This window comes from Candida dubliniensis, chromosome 6, assembly GCF_000026945.1.
Source record: "Candida dubliniensis CD36 chromosome 6, complete sequence".
Classification (NCBI taxonomy): Eukaryota; Fungi; Ascomycota; class Pichiomycetes; order Serinales; family Debaryomycetaceae; genus Candida; species Candida dubliniensis.
Window position 1 is genome coordinate 1,036,031 of NC_012865.1, and position 20,002 is coordinate 1,056,032.

Genomic DNA, 20,002 nt, shown 5'->3' on the forward strand with positions numbered 1-20,002 from the left:
TCTACGTACCCATATTTCCACCAAAATGAATATAAACTTTTCGTCTCTCTTTCTCCTTGGAAGTGTTACCCCCCTCAATAAATGGAACCTTTGATGCCTCTATCTTTCTCCTCTTTGTATCTATCCTCACATACCGATGAACTAACGAATCTAATTTTGATTTCATATCACGTCCAAGTTTAATAGTCACTACCGTTCCATCCACCTCCACTCTTCTCGCGGCTATCCTATGGCTGGGCAACTTAAATGTAACCCTTGTAGGAACATCCGGATCAACATGCACAATCTCCTGCCTAACCGGCTTTAGTGATATCTTCAATGGCCTGTGCTCCACTTTGACTTTCCGACTAGCCAACTGTATCTTGAATCTTCCTTCTCGTTTAATCGTTACTTGTCCCGGATATCCTACTTTAGCGACAATCTTTTTCCGAACGTATTCATCAACTGGCATGCTTGGAACCGGTACCTTAGCCATATACGAATCAACCTCTTTAAACAATACCCGACACAAACAAAAGATACTGCGACGCTCATGCAATCCAACCAATGACGTATGAAGCAATTCCCACATCGTTTCTCGCAACCCTTCGTCACCCGAAAAGTCGCGTCGCAATATTTCAATTGCCCCCTTCACACTCGCCCGAGCTATATCGTCTCTCTTTGATTTCATTGCGGCATTACCATCATCAATAATAATACGGGAGACACCAACCGTATTATCAACAGTCGACACCCCGTGAAGTGCAACTTCCGACACGGCCCTAACCAACGCCTCCACCAACTTGCTCCTATACAACGGACGTTCAAAGTTCAACAAACAAACCTTAACAAAGTACTGTAGCACACTCTTATCCTTTAACCCACCCAACCCCAAAATCCCGCTAAACGCCTCCACCCGCGCCTCCATGGGGTACTTATCCAATGTCATATACAACAATTCCTCAAGCGACACCTTCCTTACACCAGCCAACGCCATCCTAATACTCTGTTGTATGCACGTCACCTCAATAACGTTCTGGTACGACACCACCCACCGATCCATCTTCTGAAGCCGAAAAAGCTCACCCACCACTTTATCCACAAACCCATCGTCTCTCCCCCCACTCACAGTACTGCTAACCAACGCCTCAACCAACTCGCTCACATACAAACTATCAACAAACACGTTCCCCGAATTGTCATTATACTTCACTAGATTAAGCAACAACTCCTGGACCCGTTTCGGAACTCTCCCATCATTATCTTTGATGCCACACAATATCTTGGGAAACGCCCGTTGCAACATAAACCCCCGAAAATCACTAAAATCGTTTGATTTCGGTATAAAGCTCCCGTCAAAACAATACAACTCACCAAAGGCCTTGAGCAAGTACTCTAAACCAATAAAATTGTTTGCCTCACTACAGCAATCAGCTAAAGCTTGGGCAGCAGCAATCCGAACCCCATAAAAGTACCGCTCATCCATCAACGTCCGCGTCAACGCCGTACAGTACGTAACATTAGTCTTTTCCAACTCACCAAAATACCTCACAGCCTCTAGCTGTGCTTCAATGTCTCGATCATACACCAACTGCGATCCAAACATGAAATCTGGCTGTTTGATATCTATTCGTGCAATCCATTCAAAATCCACATCGCCCCTTATCCATTCAAATGGCTCACTGCTCAAGGACTCCTCATCTCGTTTATCCCAATCACGCAAATTCCACTCTTGCATCTCTGCAGCCGAAACCAACACATCACCAAATTGATTAAATGCAATACCAGGATCAACACCTTCATCCTTCTTCTTAATCTTTCTAAACTTCGAATTGTATTGAATATCCAACTTTGTGTTGGCCTCTTTCAACTCAACAATATGTTCATACGGCGACCCATCAGACTCATGCACTCTTATTGTCATTGGTCCAGTAAACACATGTTGTTGCGGGGGCACCGTCTCCTCATCCAAATAGGCAATCGCATCATCAATAAAACCGCAACTATCCAATTTCCTAGGCTTCCTCTCATAATGCTGCACCTGGCGAATGTTCATCTCAATCATCCCCTTCTTCTTGTTAAACCTTTGGCTGATTCGGAAAATAGGCGCACCAGCGCCAAACACCCACTGCTTGAAAAACCCATCCAACTTGTTTCGATTCACTTTTTCACACACGTAGCGGAAATGCTCGGTACTCAACGTTCCATTTGGCAAGCTTCCTGACATTGCCTGAAGAAATAGCTTTGGCAAAACCCGCGACAATCCAAACGACTTGTCAGTCTTTGTCATCCTATTGTCAAGAATAAACAACACAATAGGCGATTTCAACCACACAAACTCCATATCCACTTCACAAACAGGGTACTTCAATTTTGGGGTGGCAATTGCATGTCTTCCCACATCCTCTGCCACCACTTTATCCATTTGTTTGCGAAGCCTATACCGAAACTCGTTAGCTCCCATCAACTTTTTGATAAACGAAATCGCCATAAACCCTGCAATACCAATTGTACACCACATATCGTTGAATGTTTGCGGTGATATATTGATACCAGCCCACTGCGTGGCTATACTCTTCAATATCACATCAGTCACACTAAACATGGGCTCAATCATGTTCGGTGGGTACAACAACTTGGACGACATCACCGAAAGCCCAGCAAAATTACTGGTTTGGCACACCAGGTACCGCACAAACACTATTGCATAAGAACTAAACGGGAACGACCCATACTCTTTCAGAAAGAAATCCATCGCCTTGTTGGTGATTACGGTAGTGTTTTTCGCCCACTCAACATCCTCTGGGTGTGAATAAATCGTCACTGCATTATTCACATCGTCACCTCTCAATTCCGTATCCTCCTCATCTTCCTCCTTGGGCCCGGTAAAAACAACAAAACTCTCAAAGCATCCCACAGCCCAGCCTACATGGTGAGCACAAACTGGATTGAAGATTGACCACGAAACAACTTTCTTCGACATGTCTATTGGGTGTGGCGTCTCCTTGACGTTGTTGAAATCTCCACATGCAACAACAATGTCGTAATTACCATCTTCCTCTTCTCCATCGCTCTCATCACCTGATCGCTTGCTTCTCTGATACTGCACCGCTTCTTTCGACCCAATCATTCGCGGGTTTCCAATGTCCTTAAGTGTTCGGGGCACATTCACTTCCAACGACCATGTACATCTACTGGATAAATCATCAATGCATGGCACCCACGACGACGTCGATACATTGTAGTTGGAATTTGTCGTATATGCATGCCACAACTTCTTTTCAATGTCTTCGTTGGTAACAAAATTCACTCCATTCTGCGGGTTCTTGACTTTGTAAACCACTTTCAACTGTATTGGCGTGTAATAATACTCGCTTCCTGTGCCCTTGGATTTTAGATGCAGAGGCGTAGCCGTCCCACCCGGGGTCTGTATCGAATTAATATCAGTCAACTCAAACTTCATATTGTCTGGCAAAAGAATTTTAAGTTCCTGGGTATTGCACTCTTCGTCGTGCTTGAAGATATAGTCCAACTTTGATCGTATAAAGTGGTGCTGATGTACACTAATCGCATCGGAATACAAGTCCATCACTTCGGAATCCTCACCGTCGTTGATGTATAGCATATCGTCATGCACATAATTCAATGACCTGCTTCCATTAATTAAAACATCCTTTATTTCCATCTCGCGACAATCTAACTTGATCACTTTAAGTTTGTTCGACGTGGGTATGACCGTCAATTCTGTAAACCCATCAATGCTATTACTGGCTAAATCAATATCTATATTAACTCTCTGATGTGCAACTCTAAACGACTGATAATTAACAACTTTCTTCGTACTTATATGCCTTGAAAGTGGAGTATTTACCATTCGTGGTGTTCCATGATTAGATGCAGACGGCATGTTGTAGATGTGTATGGTGTTTAAGAAGTGATGATTGTTTTGCTTTTTTTTTTTTTTTTTGTCGATTTTAGAACGAAGCGTGTGCACACCCCAAGTTTTCCTATTTGCAGTAAGAGAATCTATTTTTTTTGAGAACCCATTCGTAGTCTATATCATGGTCTGAAGACGTAACTCCTACGGTTGGAAAGGCTATAATCGTCCCACAGCTGGATTTTACCGCTGGAAGTGTATCAAAAGACTTGCTCGCATCAAGGTTGCCGTGTAAGAGGCGCTTGTGTCTTTTATGGATATACAGAATAACTGAAAGCTGACCGCGATAGGTGTTTGATGTCGCTCTTAACCAAAACCTACTATCAAACAATTTCCACTCGCCCATGGTTAGCACTTCCTGAACGGCAGGCCAATCCTTTGTTGTTATCGGACACCTGTATATGTGAATAGGAACATATTCCGACAGAGTGTTGTTTGTAACCTCAAACACTAAATTCATCATTGTCAATTTAAATGTGCCCGACTCGCCTTGGTCGAGAAAACTAGTAATTCTTGGTATCAACTGTCTTTCTAGTTTTGCATACGCCCAGTGATAGTGTTTCAATGTGGAATACGGGTGTAGAATCCTATAGAGAAATCGACTCGTAACAATCCCATTTGTGTGGTCTAAACATTGCCGTGGGAGTTTCACCCACAACGATCCTAGCCCAGGATACTCTCTAATTAGGCCATTCCTCTGCAAGCTGTTAGACAACGCCATGGCCTTGTTTTCAAGCATTGTTGCAAACTCTAAACACTTTCTATGCAGATCAATCAACTCGCTTTTACGTATTAGCAAATACGGCGAACGACTTTGGTTGTTTTTTGCAGGTATAACGTCGTTTATCAAATGCCGTAAATAATTCCTCCTGGTCAAGCTCACATCCTTGTTTGTAGGATCTGTCACATATGCAATATTGTTGAGTTGACATGTTTCAAGAATGTCTTGTTTATCGTAATCCCAAAATGGCCGTAAGATCCGGACTTGACTGGCTTGGTTGAAAAGAGTTGATTCAGGACTCAAGTCTCTGCTAATGGGCAACGGCGATACCTTGTGCGTTCCTGCTAATCCGAAAATGGATGAGTTTCCCTGTAGTCTTTGAATAAACGTCTCTAGCTGGTCGTCTCTGTGATGGCCCAAAAATAGCACTGGAATCTCCTTCTCGTAACAAACCTGTGCCATTGCCTCATATCTCTTTTCTCTAGCAACTTCTTCAAAGTTGTTTAGTTTTGTAGGATCCACCCCAGCTGGATAGTCTAACGACTTGATGATATGGTTTAAATTCCAATTTTTCACTCGTTCATGCACTGCCAAAGCTTCTCGACTAGATTCGGTCCGGTATTTATGGTCGATGGTGATGGCATATATCTCGAATTGACACTGCAGCAATAGCCACGTCAAAAGCATGGAGTCTGGACCACCCGACAACGCAACAGCTACCTTTTTCGGTACTGTTCCACCTAACAACTTGTCAAGCGACTTCCGAAATACCACATTACCTATAGCCATCCTATGTGTGCCATTGAGTGATGAAGACGAGAGCAGGTCGTGTGGTCTCACGATATGTGTCACAACGAAACCTGAAAAAAAAAAAAAAAAAAAAAAAAATAAGCAGAAAATTTTTCCATCTATTAGTCATCTATCCAACTATACAAACATGTCAAGCAACAATACCCCTCAAGGTGTTTTTAGTTTCCCCAAGGAAGAAGAAGCAGTTATCAAACACTGGGACGAGGTCAATGCTTTTCAAAGAACTTTAGAGTTAACCGAAGACTTGCCGCCATTTGCATTTTTTGATGGACCACCATTTGCCACAGGTACACCTCATTACGGGCACATCTTGGCCTCTACAGTCAAGGATATTATCCCACGTTATGCCACGATGAACGGGTATCATGTGGAGAGAAGATTTGGTTGGGATACCCATGGTTTGCCAGTAGAACACGAAATCGACAAAAAGTTAAACATCACCTCCAAAGAAGACGTCTATGCCATGGGTATTGACAAGTACAATGCCGAGTGTCGTGCCATTGTCATGAGATACGCCGACGAATGGCGTAGAACAATCAAGAGATTGGGGAGATGGATTGATATGGACAATGATTACAAAACCTTGTACCCGGAATTTATGGAATCCGTGTGGTGGGCATTCAAGGAATTGTTCAACAAGGATGCCGTTTATAGAGGTTTACGAGTTATGCCATACTCCACTGCTTGTACCACCCCCTTATCTAACTTTGAAGCCCAACAAAACTATAAAGATGTTAACGACCCAGCACTTACTATTTCCTTCCCATTGCTTGATGATGAAGATACTTGTTTGGTTGCTTGGACCACCACGCCTTGGACTTTGCCAGCAAATCTTGCATTAGCAGTTAATCCAAAGTTTGAGTATGTAAAGATTTTTGACGAAGAAAAAAAGAAAAACTTTATTCTTTTGGAAAGTTTGATCAGCACTTTGTACAAGAAACCTAAATCTGCCAAGTTCAAGGTGGTTGAGAAAATCTTAGGTAAAGACTTGGTTGGACTCAAATACAAGCCATTGTTTAACTATTTCTATGAGGATTTCAAGGATACCGGGTTTAGAGTTATTCCTGCCGACTATGTCACCAACGATTCTGGTACTGGTATTGTTCATCAAGCCCCATCATATGGTGAAGAAGATTTCAATAGTACCAAAGCAGCAGGAGTTATTACTGAGAAAAAGTTACCGATAAGCATTGTTGATGACTCAGGGAGAATGGAATCCAATGTTCCTGAGTTTGCCGGTATGTACTTTAAGGATGCTGACAAAGCCATTATCAAGAAATTACTGGAAGAAGGTAGAATCTTGGTCAACACCCAAGTGAAGCACTCGTACCCATTCTGCTGGAGATCCGATACCCCATTGATGTACAGAACCGTCCCTGCATGGTTTGTTAGAATTGGTGAAGTCATTCCTGAAATGTTGGACAATGTCGAAAAGACCAACTGGGTTCCTTCCAACATTAAAGATAAAAGATTCTCCAATTGGATTGCCAATGCCAGAGACTGGAACATTTCCAGAAATAGATACTGGGGTACACCAATTCCATTATGGGTCTCTGACGATTTTGAAGAAATGGTTTGTGTTGGTTCGATCCAGGAATTGAGAGACTTGTCTGGCCGCGACGACATTACTGATATTCATCGTGAAAGTATCGATTCCATCACCATTCCATCGAAAAAGGGTAAGGGTCAATTGAAAAGAATTGAAGAAGTTTTTGATTGCTGGTTTGAATCCGGTTCCATGCCATATGCATCCAAACATTATCCATTTGAAAACGAAAAGAAGTTTTTGGATGCATTCCCAGCAAATTTCATTTCCGAAGGTTTGGATCAAACCAGAGGTTGGTTTTACACATTGACTGTATTGGGTACTCATTTGTTCAAAACTGCACCATATCAGAACGTTATTGTCACTGGTATTGTGTTGGCAGCCGATGGTAAAAAGATGTCGAAACGTTTAAAGAACTACCCAGACCCAACTTTGGTGTTGGAAAAATACGGTGCTGATGCATTGAGATTGTACTTGATTAATTCTCCTGTGTTGAGAGCTGAAACATTAAAGTTTAAAGAAGAAGGGGTGAAGGAAATCGTTTCTAGTGTGTTGTTGCCATGGTACAACTCATACAAGTTCTTAAAGGATGCTGCTGATCTTTTCAAGAAGGATAATGGCAAAGACTTTGTTTATGACGGCAGTTTACATTCGACCAATGTTATGGATAGATGGTTATTAGCGTCAATCCAATCTTTGATCAAGTTTATTCACGAAGAGATGACTGGGTACAGATTGTATACTGTTGTTCCTAGATTGTTGCATTTCATTGACGACTTGACCAACTGGTACATTAGATTCAACCGTCGTAGAATCAAGGGTTATGCTGCTGATGACGTTGAAGACACCCAAAAGGGTCTTAATACATTGGCAGAAGCTTTGTTGACCTTGTCTAGAGCAATGGCCCCTTTCACTCCATACTTGGCTGATGGAATTTACCAAAGAATTAAAGTGTACTTTAAGCAAGAAGATTTGGAAAAGTTTGCTATCAACTCCAAGAACGTTGACTTGAGATCAGTGCATTTCTTGAGCTACCCATCAGTGAGACAAGAGTTGTTTGATGAAAAGATCGAGATTGCTGTCGCAAGAATGCAAAAGGTTATTGACATGGCCAGAAACATCAGAGAAAAGAAGATGATTTCATTAAAGACTCCATTGAGCGAGTTGGTAGTTTTGAGTGCAGATGCCGATTTGTTGAAAGATATTGATTCTTTGAAAGGATACATTAGCGATGAGTTGAACGTGAGAAATGTCGTCATCACCTCCGATGAAGCCAAGTACTGCGTTGAATACTCGTGTGTTGCTGATTGGCCAGTGTTGGGTAAAAAGTTAAAGTCAGACGCCAAAAAAGTCAAAGCAGCATTGCCCAAGGTTTCTTCTGAAGAAGTACAAAGATTTGCTGAATGTGGTAGAATCACTGTCGATGGTATCGACTTGGTCACTGAAGATTTGCAAGTGCAAAGAGGCTTGCCTGCTTCTAAAGCTGAAGAAGGCCAAGAGTTTAGATCTCACCAGGATGTGTTGATTATTTTGGATGTCAATTTGCACCCTGAATTAGAAAGTGAAGGTTTGGCAAGAGAGTTGATTAACCGTATCCAAAGATTGCGTAAAAAGGCTGGTTTGAACACAACTGATGATGTTCAAGTTCAATACCATGTGGTCAAAGATACCATCGACTTGCCAAAGGTTATCAAGGACAATGAAGAGTTGTTGTTGAAATCTACAAAGTATCCAATTGAGGAATTAAAGGATGCACAGGATCTGGCTAACATCATCACCGATGAAGAGCAGACCATTAACGATACAGTGTTTAATTTGCGTTTATTAAAGATTTAGAGTAGATTGTTATTAATACACGATTTCCCATGTACTGATACCAGCGCCTCCAATCACTGCTAGTGTTTTGTTGTTTACTGTAGTTGTGTCGCAGCACCCAGTGTCGGCAATTGTAGTATATCTTGCTCCTGTGCAAACTAATTTGCCCAGTGAGAATGTCCATAATCTAACAATCTGGTCAACTGAGGTGGCGATAAATGATTTGTTGTCGACATACCCAATGGAGGTGATGGTCGCAGAGGCTGCGTCTTCCACTCGATCAATAAGTTTGATAGATGTGTTGTTGACTTGCGAGACTGTTATTGCGTTGTCATCCCCACCGGTAATCAAATAGTCTTGGTGGATGCCTATCGCCTTGACACCACTTTGATGGAGCTTTTCTTTTGCCACTGCTTTTGCAGTGGTTGTGTCGTAGATTGTCACACACCCATCAGTAGTGCCAATAAGTAAATGGTGGTTGTTTAGAAATTGACAATTCAAAATGCAGCACGTAGAATAAAACCATGAATTAAGCAAGTGGAACCCAGTGTCAAAATCAAACTGCCATACCTTAATGTTGGAGTCTGAATAAACCGTGGCGATGGTAAACCCCACATCATTCTCTATCGAGCTGAAATCCATTACACGCAAATCTGGTATCTCCTTGGTCGGGTTTAATCGGTTATACTCCATAAGCATGGGGAGTTCTCCCGACCAACTCAATTTCCATATAATAAACTCTTCATTGGCAGCCGAGCTGGCAATAAAATGTTTGCTTAAAAATTTAATCTTCTGCATTCCCGAGACGTGGTTGGTCATGTTCCAAATGTTTACGAGTTTGCCATCGTCGGACAATTTACTGAGACATATTGACGAATCTTCAGACGATGTTGCCACTAGTTTATGGTCGCTGGAAATTGTCACATCACGTATCTCACGGCCATGAGTACCATTCTGAATCAACCCAAACGTGTCGTTGAATCGTACGTGGTGGGTGCGTATACATAACTCGCTTTTCAAAGTGTAGATAAATCTAAAGTGCTTTGCCTCATCGTGATAGAACTTATAGTGTCTGTGTCCACTCCCACCACACTGCTCATTCATGATCTCAATCTGCTTGGTTTCGTTCCATACGAAAAAGTATGATGATTTAAAGCCGTACAACACCAACTCGTTGTTGTGCATAAACCCACCTTCAATTACCCCTCTAGTGATTTTGTTCTGCTGCAAGATGTTTAGTGACAAAGCGGGGGTTATTTCAGCAATAGTGTAGAACCCATCTCTAGCAACAATCAATACTTGGAGACTTTCTGGAGTTGTGGTAATAATCGACAACGACGAAACTGAATCGCCTGGCGATATTTTCTTAAACACAGATGCTACCAGCGTTTCCAAATCAAATATTCCAATAGTAACTTTCTTCGATGCCAAGATGAGTTTGTGGTGGACTGTATCTACTGCCATGGCAGTTACACTAAATCTCGGCTCCGGTTTAGGAATGTCCCATGTTTGGGACATCTGCAAGCCCGTCATGGTGAGCGTCAATTCGTGGAGTGTAAATGGAACATTCGGGTTTGGACTTTCAAGCAACACAAAGTATCTGCCATAGCTTGTGTCGAGCAACATGTTAACTATCTTGTTGCTGGTTGGGGTAGTGATCCATGTTGGAGTAGCACTGTCATCAATAGACAAAATTCTTCCATCTCTAGCACAGATTAGTACCACGCCAAGTTCAGCAAATCCACTAACAACTCCAAACCCATCAAATTCTGCAAAATGGCCCAAGCTGGTAAATTTGTTGTCCCTACGTATGAGCAAATAACCATTTGACATTAACAAGACAAGAAATCCCAGCAACTCAAAATAATCTCTAATAAAATCAGTCTTGCTGAGACTGATGGTGGATGATATTTCTGATAATGAAAACCTTTGACGGTTTTGCCGGGTCAAGTCATGGACTCTGACTTTCCCATCTGCGCCACCGGTTACGGCAATTTTCAAATCGGCATTATCGACATCACCACTCCAAATGTGTTTCCCACGGTGGAAATTTTCCCACAATTCTATTTGTTCGAGTAATTCGTGGCCAGGCGTATACTCCCACATACGCATGGTACAGTCCTCCCCACAGGACATTATTTTTAGGGGCTTCCCACTGAAAAACTCTAGGGACCAAATTCTCGATCCATGTCCCCAACCGGTTGCTAGTAATTTCCCTTCATTAAAGCTGTACAATTTAATTGACCTGTCGTCCGAACACGATACAATATACTGTCCTGATGGGTCAATTTTGATTCCAAAAATAGACCCTTCGTGATCAGTCAAGTTGTGTTTGATTGTTTGACTGTACAAGTCCCAGATGATCGTTCCGTTCATCACTGTACCAGCGGCGACATAGATATCACCGCTTGGTAGTTTTGTAATTGACCCGCTGTACAATATCGATTTCTCCTTGCAATCGATTTTATCCACCACCGAAAAGTTGGTTGTGTCGATCTTTATAATTGTGTTGTGGGAGTTTAGCAATAGTATGTGCTTGTCGTCCAAAACGTAGGAAGTGACAATCCACTCATTGATTGTGTGTTCCATCGCAGATACGCTTTTAGTGTCTATCAACTCTGCCAACAGCAGAACAAGAAACGAGCGTCCACCACTAATAACAACCGTGTCGTTCTCGGCATTGATATCAATATGATGAATCTTGTTTCTATGGAACACTTGTTTGTCAAAAATAAGACTGGCCTCATCATTGATGTGAAAAATTTTTAAAGTTGGTCCATAACCGACAATAATATAGTTCTTGTAAATCTTTAATGCTGTGACTGGGCCATAATGATTGAGTGGCCTAAACCTTGTAGATAGTTTGTCTGACATGTAGTCAAAGAAGAAAGGGTGGAAGAAGATTTTCTTTTTTTGCGATGAGATTTTAAAGTGAGCACAGAAAATGAGTAACCTGGCTCAGAAGTGACAACATGAGAGAGTTGATTACTAAGCTACACAGAGTCAGCTTCTATGGAGTGGTTCCATCTCTAAGATGTTAGTTGACCGACTGTAAAACCAATCATAGTACTCTGAAGTTTCGTAGAAGTGGAGATTACGAGAGGGTGTGTGCTCTCAGCTAGAAGGGTATTTACGAGTCATTTATTAAAGATACTAATTAAACAGATTCTATTCCCATTTCTGTACTTTACAATATTAGTATCCACTTTTTTATTCCAATAAACTTGCCCATTCATTTCTAACAAAAAAGTCATATTCATTATAAAGGATTGCTTTTTTCAAATTTCTTATATGTTTTGACAAACTCAATAAAATGCTGATAATTAATATTCCTCATGTTATGTAGCAGTTTTATATGTGACAACCCTCCATGTCTGAACTCACCAGGACATCTCAAGATCTAGTATCTGAGTAGCAGACAACATAGGTATACACCTAGCCATTGACCAAATACTTTCTAAAAGATGCGTTTGGTTAGAAATTCGCATGTTTTTTGGTAGAAAATTCTACCCCCCAAAAAAAAGGGCCCAGCACAGTTACTACTTTCCCTATTGTATAAGGTACATCAGTATATGGTATTTATGCGTCTATAGTGTCTACATAATTTGTTTCAAAACAATCAATAACCTTTAAAGCGTCGCTTATATGATTAAAGTAAGGGCGAGTATCGTCTTCAATTAATGAATAACACTCGATAATAGCTTCCATTTCTGGTGTTGTTACAGGCAGTGAATTCTGTTCGGCAATTTCTTGAATGGCAAAGTATTTTAAATCAGTCAAGTCATCGATCAACAATTTACAGATCCCTGAATCAAGTAGCATTTTCCGCAAATGCTTATCACTGCTCATTCGGACAAAGCATGTACGTATACCTCTTTTTCTATAGCCTTGTAACAATGACTTGAGAATTTTTGCAGCTGTCGAATCGAGGAACGACATCCCCTTCAAGTCGAAAATGACGTATTTTGTCATGCCAATGTCTCTGCTTCGTTTCAGTGCTGGGTGTGCCTTTGTGGATCCATACATTTCAACTCGTTTTAATCTTGTCGTTAGATCACTGCAGTTGGTGAATGTAAGTGGTTCGGGCACTTTGATTATCAAACACCCTTCAATTTCCTCCAACACTTGTGTATTCAACTGCATTTGCTGGGCGTCATCAAATAAGTTTAGGTACGACCCAGCAACCTTTTCTTGGTTATTTTGGTATGCTGGGATATCGGCGTCAACAAACCGGTTTGTATTGGGGTACCGGCCAAGAATTTGGATTCGGGAGAATGTTGAGTTTTTGACAACTCGAACAAGCAGGTACCCGATCCCCACGGCAATGCCTCCCTCCATGGAAAAAAATAACGTGGTAAAGACGGTTACGCAGAATGTGATAATCTCGTCTATGCCTCTTGTTTTCCAATGAAAGTAGAGTTCATATGGCGCCTCCTCGATCAACAGTATACCAATAACCGCTGCCACCACACTAAGAATACATTGTGGGACAAAATACAAATACTTTAGCAAAAAGTGGATCGTGAGTAATGTGCAGATACCCATAATTCCTCCCAGCATGGTTGTTTTCGCAGAGATGGCATTCACCTTTGATCGGCCGTAGCCTCCAAACGCTGGTAGAGCCCCAAAAATTGACCCAAATATATTTATGCTTCCAAGGGCAACCAATTCACGGTTCGATGAAATGGGGAGGTCGTACATGGACCCCAACGATTTTGATGCGGTTGTTGACTCGAAAAACCCCAACATGGCACACATAAACCCAGACGCACAAAGGTCTTTGATCAAGTGTAGATTGGACAAAGACACAGGGTTGTAAAACTTGAAATCACCTTTGTTTCGTACCTTGCCTATAACTGGAAGTCCGCCTAAATCCCAACGGTAATGCTGACAGAGAATTGTCGAGCCAGCAACCACCAACATGATTTCTGGAATAAATACTGCATACTTGTAAAGTCTGCCATGCTGCTTGGCAGCATACTTTTTAAACAAACGTACTGCAAATATAATGAAAAACCCCACCAACCCTATATTGAGACTCTGTTGGTTGCGCTGCCCAATGTACTGCACAAGAAACCTGACTTTATCAAATGGCGAATGTATATCCATTTCGTTGGGGTCGTCGGAAATTTGTTTCATTAGTTTTTCCAATCCAAGAACAATTATCAGAGACGTGATGATCATGACTATACCAACACCAGCAATAAATCCTTTTAGCAAGGATGCACTCAATACGTTATCGAGGAAACCGAATCTGGCCAACCCAAAGCCAAGCAATGTTGAGCCACTAACAAAAGTAATGGCCACCAAGTACTCAACGGGATCGAGGTGGGCCTTTTTCGCATGGTGTAGCAATGGCTCAATTGCCTGTCCCACAATCAAAGAAATCGGGGCCTCTGGTCCAACAATCATTTGCGGCACGCTTCCAAATATAAGGTATATCAACGGGGAAATGCCTAACGAATACAACCCTGAAGTTACAGGCACGTGAGCCAAACTAGTCGCATAGGACAACGACAAGGGTAATTGGAAAAACACCAAACTCAATCCGCCAATCAAATCGCCAATGAAAAACTCGACGGTGTACTGGCCAATCCAAGATAAGCATGGGATATAGTAGGGAAGGATTTCCGACCACAGCAAGCTTTCTAGGTTCTGTGTATTAGCAGGAGTGTACTCATTTGGTGCAGGGTTTTGGTAGATGATCGATTCTGTGTCAGCCACTTGTAATGTTGTGTCTTTGTGAAGCAAATACAGCCTTTCGGTATTGACCCTGGTGTGTGAGATATGACGTATACTCGGTGATGGACTCGTAAGTCTGGATCTGTCGGGAGAGACAGTATCTGATCTAGGGGTTCTCTTCATGGGGATTTGGGGTGGGTGTGTGTGTGTGGGGGAAGTATCGTCCAATAAAGCCATGGGCATTTGTCAAAACGTGTTGGTGTCCGCACCGGAGGTCGTGTGCAACACCAACCACCACTAAAAGAAAATTTTTGGGAGTTCAATTTTTTTCTCTTTTTCTGGGTTGAGTCAACATACAAAGTATGGCATCGTACATTGCAAAGAGATTGTTTTCCAGGAGTAGAGTTAGATTAGATACGCTTGCATTGGTAGAAGGTGTGAGCAATGGTGTTTCTCCCGCATCATTGTCTACAATTACTGCTGCCACCGAGATTGGGGAACCGGTGACGGCCATCGTTTTTGGGAGTAATGGAGATTCAGTTGCTGAGGCAGTGGCCAAAACCGAAGGTGTTTCTAAAGTGTTAGTTGCCAAAGACGGGGAATACGACCACTGTTTGGCAGAAAAGGTTTCACCTTTGCTTAAGAAGATTATTGAAGACCAGAAGTTTACCCACTTTTTAACTGCCGGCTCGTCGATTGGCAAATCAGTACTTCCAAGATTAGGAGCTTTGCTTGATGTGCAGCCCGTATCTGAAATTATCAAGGTTGTTGATCCAACTACGTTTGTGCGTCCAATCTATGCCGGTAACGCATTGGCTACAGTGAAATCAAAAGACAGTATTATTCTTGCATCCGTGAGAGCATCGGCGTTCCCGCCAGCTGAGGTTGGTGGCGCTACTGCTCCCGTCGAGCAAGTCACCGAATCTGTTGAATCAGGCAATAGTGCCGAGTTTGTGTCTGAACAAATTGTCAAATCCGAAAGACCAGAGTTGGGGCTGGCCACACGAGTGGTGTCTGGAGGTCGTGGGTTAAAGAATAAAGAGACGTTTGACCAGTTGATTGATCCGTTAGCCACCAAGTTGAATGCTGCCATTGGTGCATCCAGAGCAGCAGTTGATTCAGGGTTCTGTGACAATTCCTTACAAGTTGGTCAAACAGGTAAGATTGTTGCTCCAGATTTGTATATAGCTGTTGGTATCTCTGGTGCTATACAACACTTGGCAGGTATGAAAGATTCAAAAGTGATTGTTGCTATTAATAAAGATGCCGATGCGCCAATTTTCAATGTTGCTGATGTTGGGTTAGTTGGTGATTTAAACGAGGTTATTCCAGAGTTGACAAAGAAATTGTAGGGCCTGTGTAGAAACGAGAATCAGATGCACACACCAAAAAAAAAAAAAGGGTGATTTGTTCACTATTTTCTCTCTCTCCACTTTTTCTCCCAAACAACAACCTAACCATGGAATTATCTGAAGGTGAGTTATCACATACGTCATCTTCGTCATCGTTTGTTCCTGTTGATCAACGGCAATTGCAAGATGCAATTCAGATCATTGATGAGGATAAGCATTTCAACACTGGAATTCTTGACTATATCAACAAGACGTCACCCGCTGACGTAGGCAACAACTATCACATTATTTCTGTTTTTGGGTCACAATCGACTGGGAAGTCTACGTTGTTGAACAGATTATTTAATACCAATTTCGATGTTATGGATGAGCTGAACCGTCAGCAAACCACCAAGGGGATATGGTTGGCGTACTCGCCAGTGGTATCGACAACGTCGGGACACACCACAAGCAAGTCCAATATTCTTGTTATGGACGTAGAAGGTACTGATGGGAGAGAGAGGGGCGAGGACCAGGATTTTGAGCGTAAAGCTGCGTTGTTTGCGTTGTCGACATCGGAGATCTTGATTATCAATATCTGGGAGACTCAGGTAGGGTTGTACCAGGGTGCGAATATGGGATTGTTAAAAACAGTGTTTGAAGTTAATTTGTCGTTGTTTGGGAAAAGCAAGTTGGAAAAGCACAATGAGCATAAGGTGTTGTTATTGATTGTTATTAGGGACCATGTTGGTGTTACGCCAGTCGAGAGTTTAGCCAAGACATTTACGCTGGATTTGCAGAACATGTGGGGCAGTCTTTCCAAGCCGGCAGAGTTGGAGCATTTGCGATTTGCCGATTTCTTTGATGTCAGTTTCCATGCACTTAACCATAAGGTTCTTCAACCAAAAGAGTTTGGCGAGGGTATTAATAAGCTCGGTGATAGGTTGGTGGTCAACAATGAATTGTTTAAGCCCGAGTACCACCACGATGTTCCAATTGACGGGTGGACAATGTATGCTGAGCGATGCTGGGAGCAGATTGAAACCAATAAGGATTTGGATTTGCCGACACAACAGATTTTGGTTGCTCAGTTCAAGTGTGATGAGATTGTTGAGGGTGTGTTCCAAGAGTTTTTGTCAAAGTACCAGCACCATTTCAAGGAGGTGGATGTGGATGTTGACTTTGCAGAGTTGGGCGAGTTGTTTGTTGATTTGAGATCTGATTCGCTTGAGGATTACGATGTTTCTGCGTCTAGGTACAACAAGGCTGTTTATGAACAGAAGAGGGCAAAATTAAGAGGATTGATCAACGATAAGCTTAAGGAGGTGTTTGATGTGCATGCAAAGAAATTGTGTGATACCTTGTTGGAGACGTTCCAGAAGGATTTGGTTGCATTAAAAGGTAAGGATTTTGCCGTGAATGTGAAAGCGTTATCTACGAAGTTGGTTGAGCAGGTGGTTGACACGCTTAGTTTGATGTCGTTGCATGGCGACATTTCTTCGAATGAGATAACTTCGGGGTTGAGTAAGGAGATTGACGCTACCATTGCCAAGCAACAGGTTATTGAACTCAACTCGATTGTTAACAAGTCGGTGAAGAAACTTTCCGGTAGTTTATCGAAATCAATTCAGTTTGAGTTGGGCGATCCAAATGACGAGACGTGGGATAATGTTTTGCAGATGTTTAAGGAGTCGTACGACAAGTTTGGTGGTGATTTTGGGTTGGGTACATCTACCACCCAAAACGAGCAGGCCATTGAAAGATTCAAGTTCAAATCGTGGTGCCAGTTTTATGACGTCACCCGCAAGTTGATTTCTAAAGAGAAATTGTTGGCATTACTACAAGATAGGTTTGATGACAAGTTTCGGTACGATGAGAATGGGTTACCGAAATTGTACCTTAATGAGCAAGACTTGGAAAAGACGTTTGCGGTGGCTAAACAGTATGCGTTGCAGGTGTTGCCGATATTGACTCTTGCCAAGTTGGCAGATGGCTCAGAGATTGTTCCCGAGTACGATATTTTTGATTCCAAATTGAGAGAGGAGTTTTTAGGGGCTTACGACGATAGTGATGATGAGGACGATCATTGTTTTGCGGAAGTTGTCACCGAGCAAGAGAAGCTGGAGGTTTTGGCTAAGTTTAAGAAGGAAGTTGACGCCAAGTACATTGAGACCAAACGGTCTATTGTTCAGCATATCACGCAAATCCCATACTACATATACTTGATTATCTTGGTGCTTGGGTGGAATGAGTTTATGGCGATTATCCGGAACCCATTATTTTTCTCGTTGAGTATTGTGTTGGGGGCAACGGTGTATGTTTTGTACTACTTGAACTTGTTAAAGCCGGCTATGTTAGTGGCACAACGAACAATGGACGAGGTCATTATTATGGCCAAAACAAAGTTGAGGGAGGTATTGATTGATGACCATGAGGTTACAGGGCGCCAGTTGAATAAGATTGCGGGCGGTAAGGAAAATATTGAACTAGACGATATGTAACACGGTTAGATAGTAATAAAACGCGAAATTGCAACACCAGTACAAAATGTAACATCAGAAAAAAAAAAAAAAAACAATGCCAGATCAACTATATAATCTGTAGGAGGTACCTTTTTTTTTTTTTTTTTTTCTCCCGGCTATGTACCCCAGCATAGTATGATTGAGACTAGTATTGAGAGTGTTGGTGGGTTGACGAGTGGTCCTATGTATTTTATGGAGATTGTGTCGTCGCAATCAAGTGTTTTGTCGAGCATTGTTGAATCGTTTACGTCTGCGGTGTCAGCCTCCAACTTGGGAGTGTACTCTGAAGAATTACTTGGTGATGTGAAACATTCGTTGAGAGAGAATTCCCCCATCACGATGTTGCCGAATTATAATATCTCCCCTACCGGTGAAGAGCATGGACTGTATTTGGTTATTGATTTGGGTGGATCGACGTTGAGAATAGCCGTGGTGGATATTTCCAAGCCACACCCCAAGTTGTCGAGAACCGAGAGGATTACTATAGTTGTGGAAAAGAGTTGGATTATTGGCAATGACTTTAAAAGGATCGACTATGAATTTTTCAAGTATATTGGGTCTAAGATCAATGAGATATTGGTGGGACAGAATGTTATTGATGTAAACTCGGTCATCAACACGGGCATAACCTGGTCGTTCCCGTTGGAAACCACAAACTACAATAGTGGCAGAATCAAGCATGTTTCGAAGGGGTATACTGTGGGAGAGGATATTTACGGCAAGGATTTAAAGACGGTGTTGGAAGAGACGTTGCGACAAGAGTATGGGTTGGCACTTGAGGTGAACTCTATATTGAACGACTCATTAGCGGTGTATTCTGCTGGGTGTTTTATTGATTCGAATATGAAATTGGCAATGGTGTTGGGGACAGGAATTAACATGTGCTGTTCGTTGAAAAAGTCGAGTGAGATTTGTCGCTACAAGATGTTGGCTGACGCTACGTTGTTTAATTGCGAGCTTTCGTTGTTTGGCCAGAACCTATGTAAGGACTTTGCGACAAAGTATGATAGTATTATTGACCAACGGTTTGCCAGGACTCAGCACCATTTCAAGACGTTTATGGGGCCGGACCCACTTACGCAAACGCTTTTCCAGCCACACGAGTTGATGACTAGTGGGCGGTACTTGCCGGAATTGACAAGGTTGGTGGTGGTGGATTTGATTGAGGCGGGTGAAATATTTCAAAATGTCGACTGCCAACTGTTTTATGAAGAGTATGGCGGGTTTAGTGGGGAGTTGATGTGCTTTGTCCATGAGACTGATGATTATAATGACATTCATGTCAAGTTGTGCAAGGCCTATGGTTGGACGGGTATTGGGAGGAGTGATGTGGTATGCCTCAAAGAAGTTGTATCGTGCATTATCAAGAGAGCGGCATTTATTGTTGCCAATGCGATAATTGCGTTTTTCAAATTGCTAGGGGGTGACGAATTGTGTGGCGATGTGACTATTGGGTATGTTGGGTCGGTGTTGAATTATTTTCACGAGTATAGACGCTTGATTATTGAGTATGTGAACAACGCAGCCGAGGCCAAACAGTTGGGGGTTACGATCGATTTAAAGTTGATTGATAATAGTTCGATTATAGGTGCTGCAATCGGAGCAGCTTATTATAGGTAAATACACAATTCTACAACAAGGTGTTTGAGTATAAGTATA

At 42.2% G+C, this 20,002-nt stretch overlaps 8 protein-coding genes across 8 annotated transcripts; 4 read left to right on the forward strand and 4 right to left on the reverse strand. All coding sequences in view use genetic code 12, as the record gives it.

The window, feature by feature from the left end:
* Window position 1: 1 nt before the first annotated feature.
* CD36_65330 (TATA binding protein-associated factor, putative) lies at window positions 2–3,886 on the reverse strand (the record flags this gene model as incomplete). The annotated part of the gene is made up of 1 exon (XM_002421163.1): window positions 2–3,886. The coding sequence occupies one exon, from the start codon at window positions 3,884–3,886 to the stop codon at window positions 2–4; it is 3,885 nt and encodes a 1,294-aa protein (XP_002421208.1).
* A 100-nt stretch (window positions 3,887–3,986) lies between these two features.
* Window positions 3,987–5,426, reverse strand: CD36_65350 (tRNA(Ile)-lysidine synthase, putative; the record flags this gene model as incomplete). Its single annotated transcript, XM_002421164.1, has 1 exon — window positions 3,987–5,426. One exon carries the CDS (start codon window positions 5,424–5,426, stop codon window positions 3,987–3,989), a length of 1,440 nt encoding a protein of 479 aa, XP_002421209.1.
* Window positions 5,323–8,829, forward strand: CD36_65370 (cytoplasmic isoleucine-tRNA synthetase, putative; the record flags this gene model as incomplete). Its single annotated transcript, XM_002421165.1, has 1 exon — window positions 5,323–8,829. The coding sequence occupies one exon, from the start codon at window positions 5,323–5,325 to the stop codon at window positions 8,827–8,829; it is 3,507 nt and encodes a 1,168-aa protein (XP_002421210.1).
* Window positions 8,830–8,841: 12 nt separating this feature from the next.
* Window positions 8,842–11,682, reverse strand: CD36_65420 (uncharacterized WD repeat-containing protein, putative; the record flags this gene model as incomplete). The annotated part of the gene is made up of 1 exon (XM_002421166.1): window positions 8,842–11,682. One exon carries the CDS (start codon window positions 11,680–11,682, stop codon window positions 8,842–8,844), a length of 2,841 nt encoding a protein of 946 aa, XP_002421211.1.
* A 705-nt stretch (window positions 11,683–12,387) lies between these two features.
* CD36_65460 (sulphate permease, putative) lies at window positions 12,388–14,733 on the reverse strand (the record flags this gene model as incomplete). The annotated part of the gene is made up of 1 exon (XM_002421167.1): window positions 12,388–14,733. The coding sequence occupies one exon, from the start codon at window positions 14,731–14,733 to the stop codon at window positions 12,388–12,390; it is 2,346 nt and encodes a 781-aa protein (XP_002421212.1).
* Window positions 14,734–14,852: 119 nt separating this feature from the next.
* On the forward strand, window positions 14,853–15,842 carry CD36_65470 (electron transfer flavoprotein complex subunit, mitochondrial precursor, putative; the record flags this gene model as incomplete). The annotated part of the gene is made up of 1 exon (XM_002421168.1): window positions 14,853–15,842. One exon carries the CDS (start codon window positions 14,853–14,855, stop codon window positions 15,840–15,842), a length of 990 nt encoding a protein of 329 aa, XP_002421213.1.
* A 107-nt stretch (window positions 15,843–15,949) lies between these two features.
* Window positions 15,950–18,322, forward strand: NAG6 (SEY1) (N-acetyl-glucosamine metabolism enzyme, putative; the record flags this gene model as incomplete). Its single annotated transcript, XM_002421169.1, has 1 exon — window positions 15,950–18,322. The coding sequence occupies one exon, from the start codon at window positions 15,950–15,952 to the stop codon at window positions 18,320–18,322; it is 2,373 nt and encodes a 790-aa protein (XP_002421214.1).
* A 156-nt stretch (window positions 18,323–18,478) lies between these two features.
* Window positions 18,479–19,963, forward strand: NAG5 (N-acetylglucosamine kinase, putative; the record flags this gene model as incomplete). Its single annotated transcript, XM_002421170.1, has 1 exon — window positions 18,479–19,963. One exon carries the CDS (start codon window positions 18,479–18,481, stop codon window positions 19,961–19,963), a length of 1,485 nt encoding a protein of 494 aa, XP_002421215.1.
* Between the last annotated feature and the right edge of the window lie 39 nt (window positions 19,964–20,002).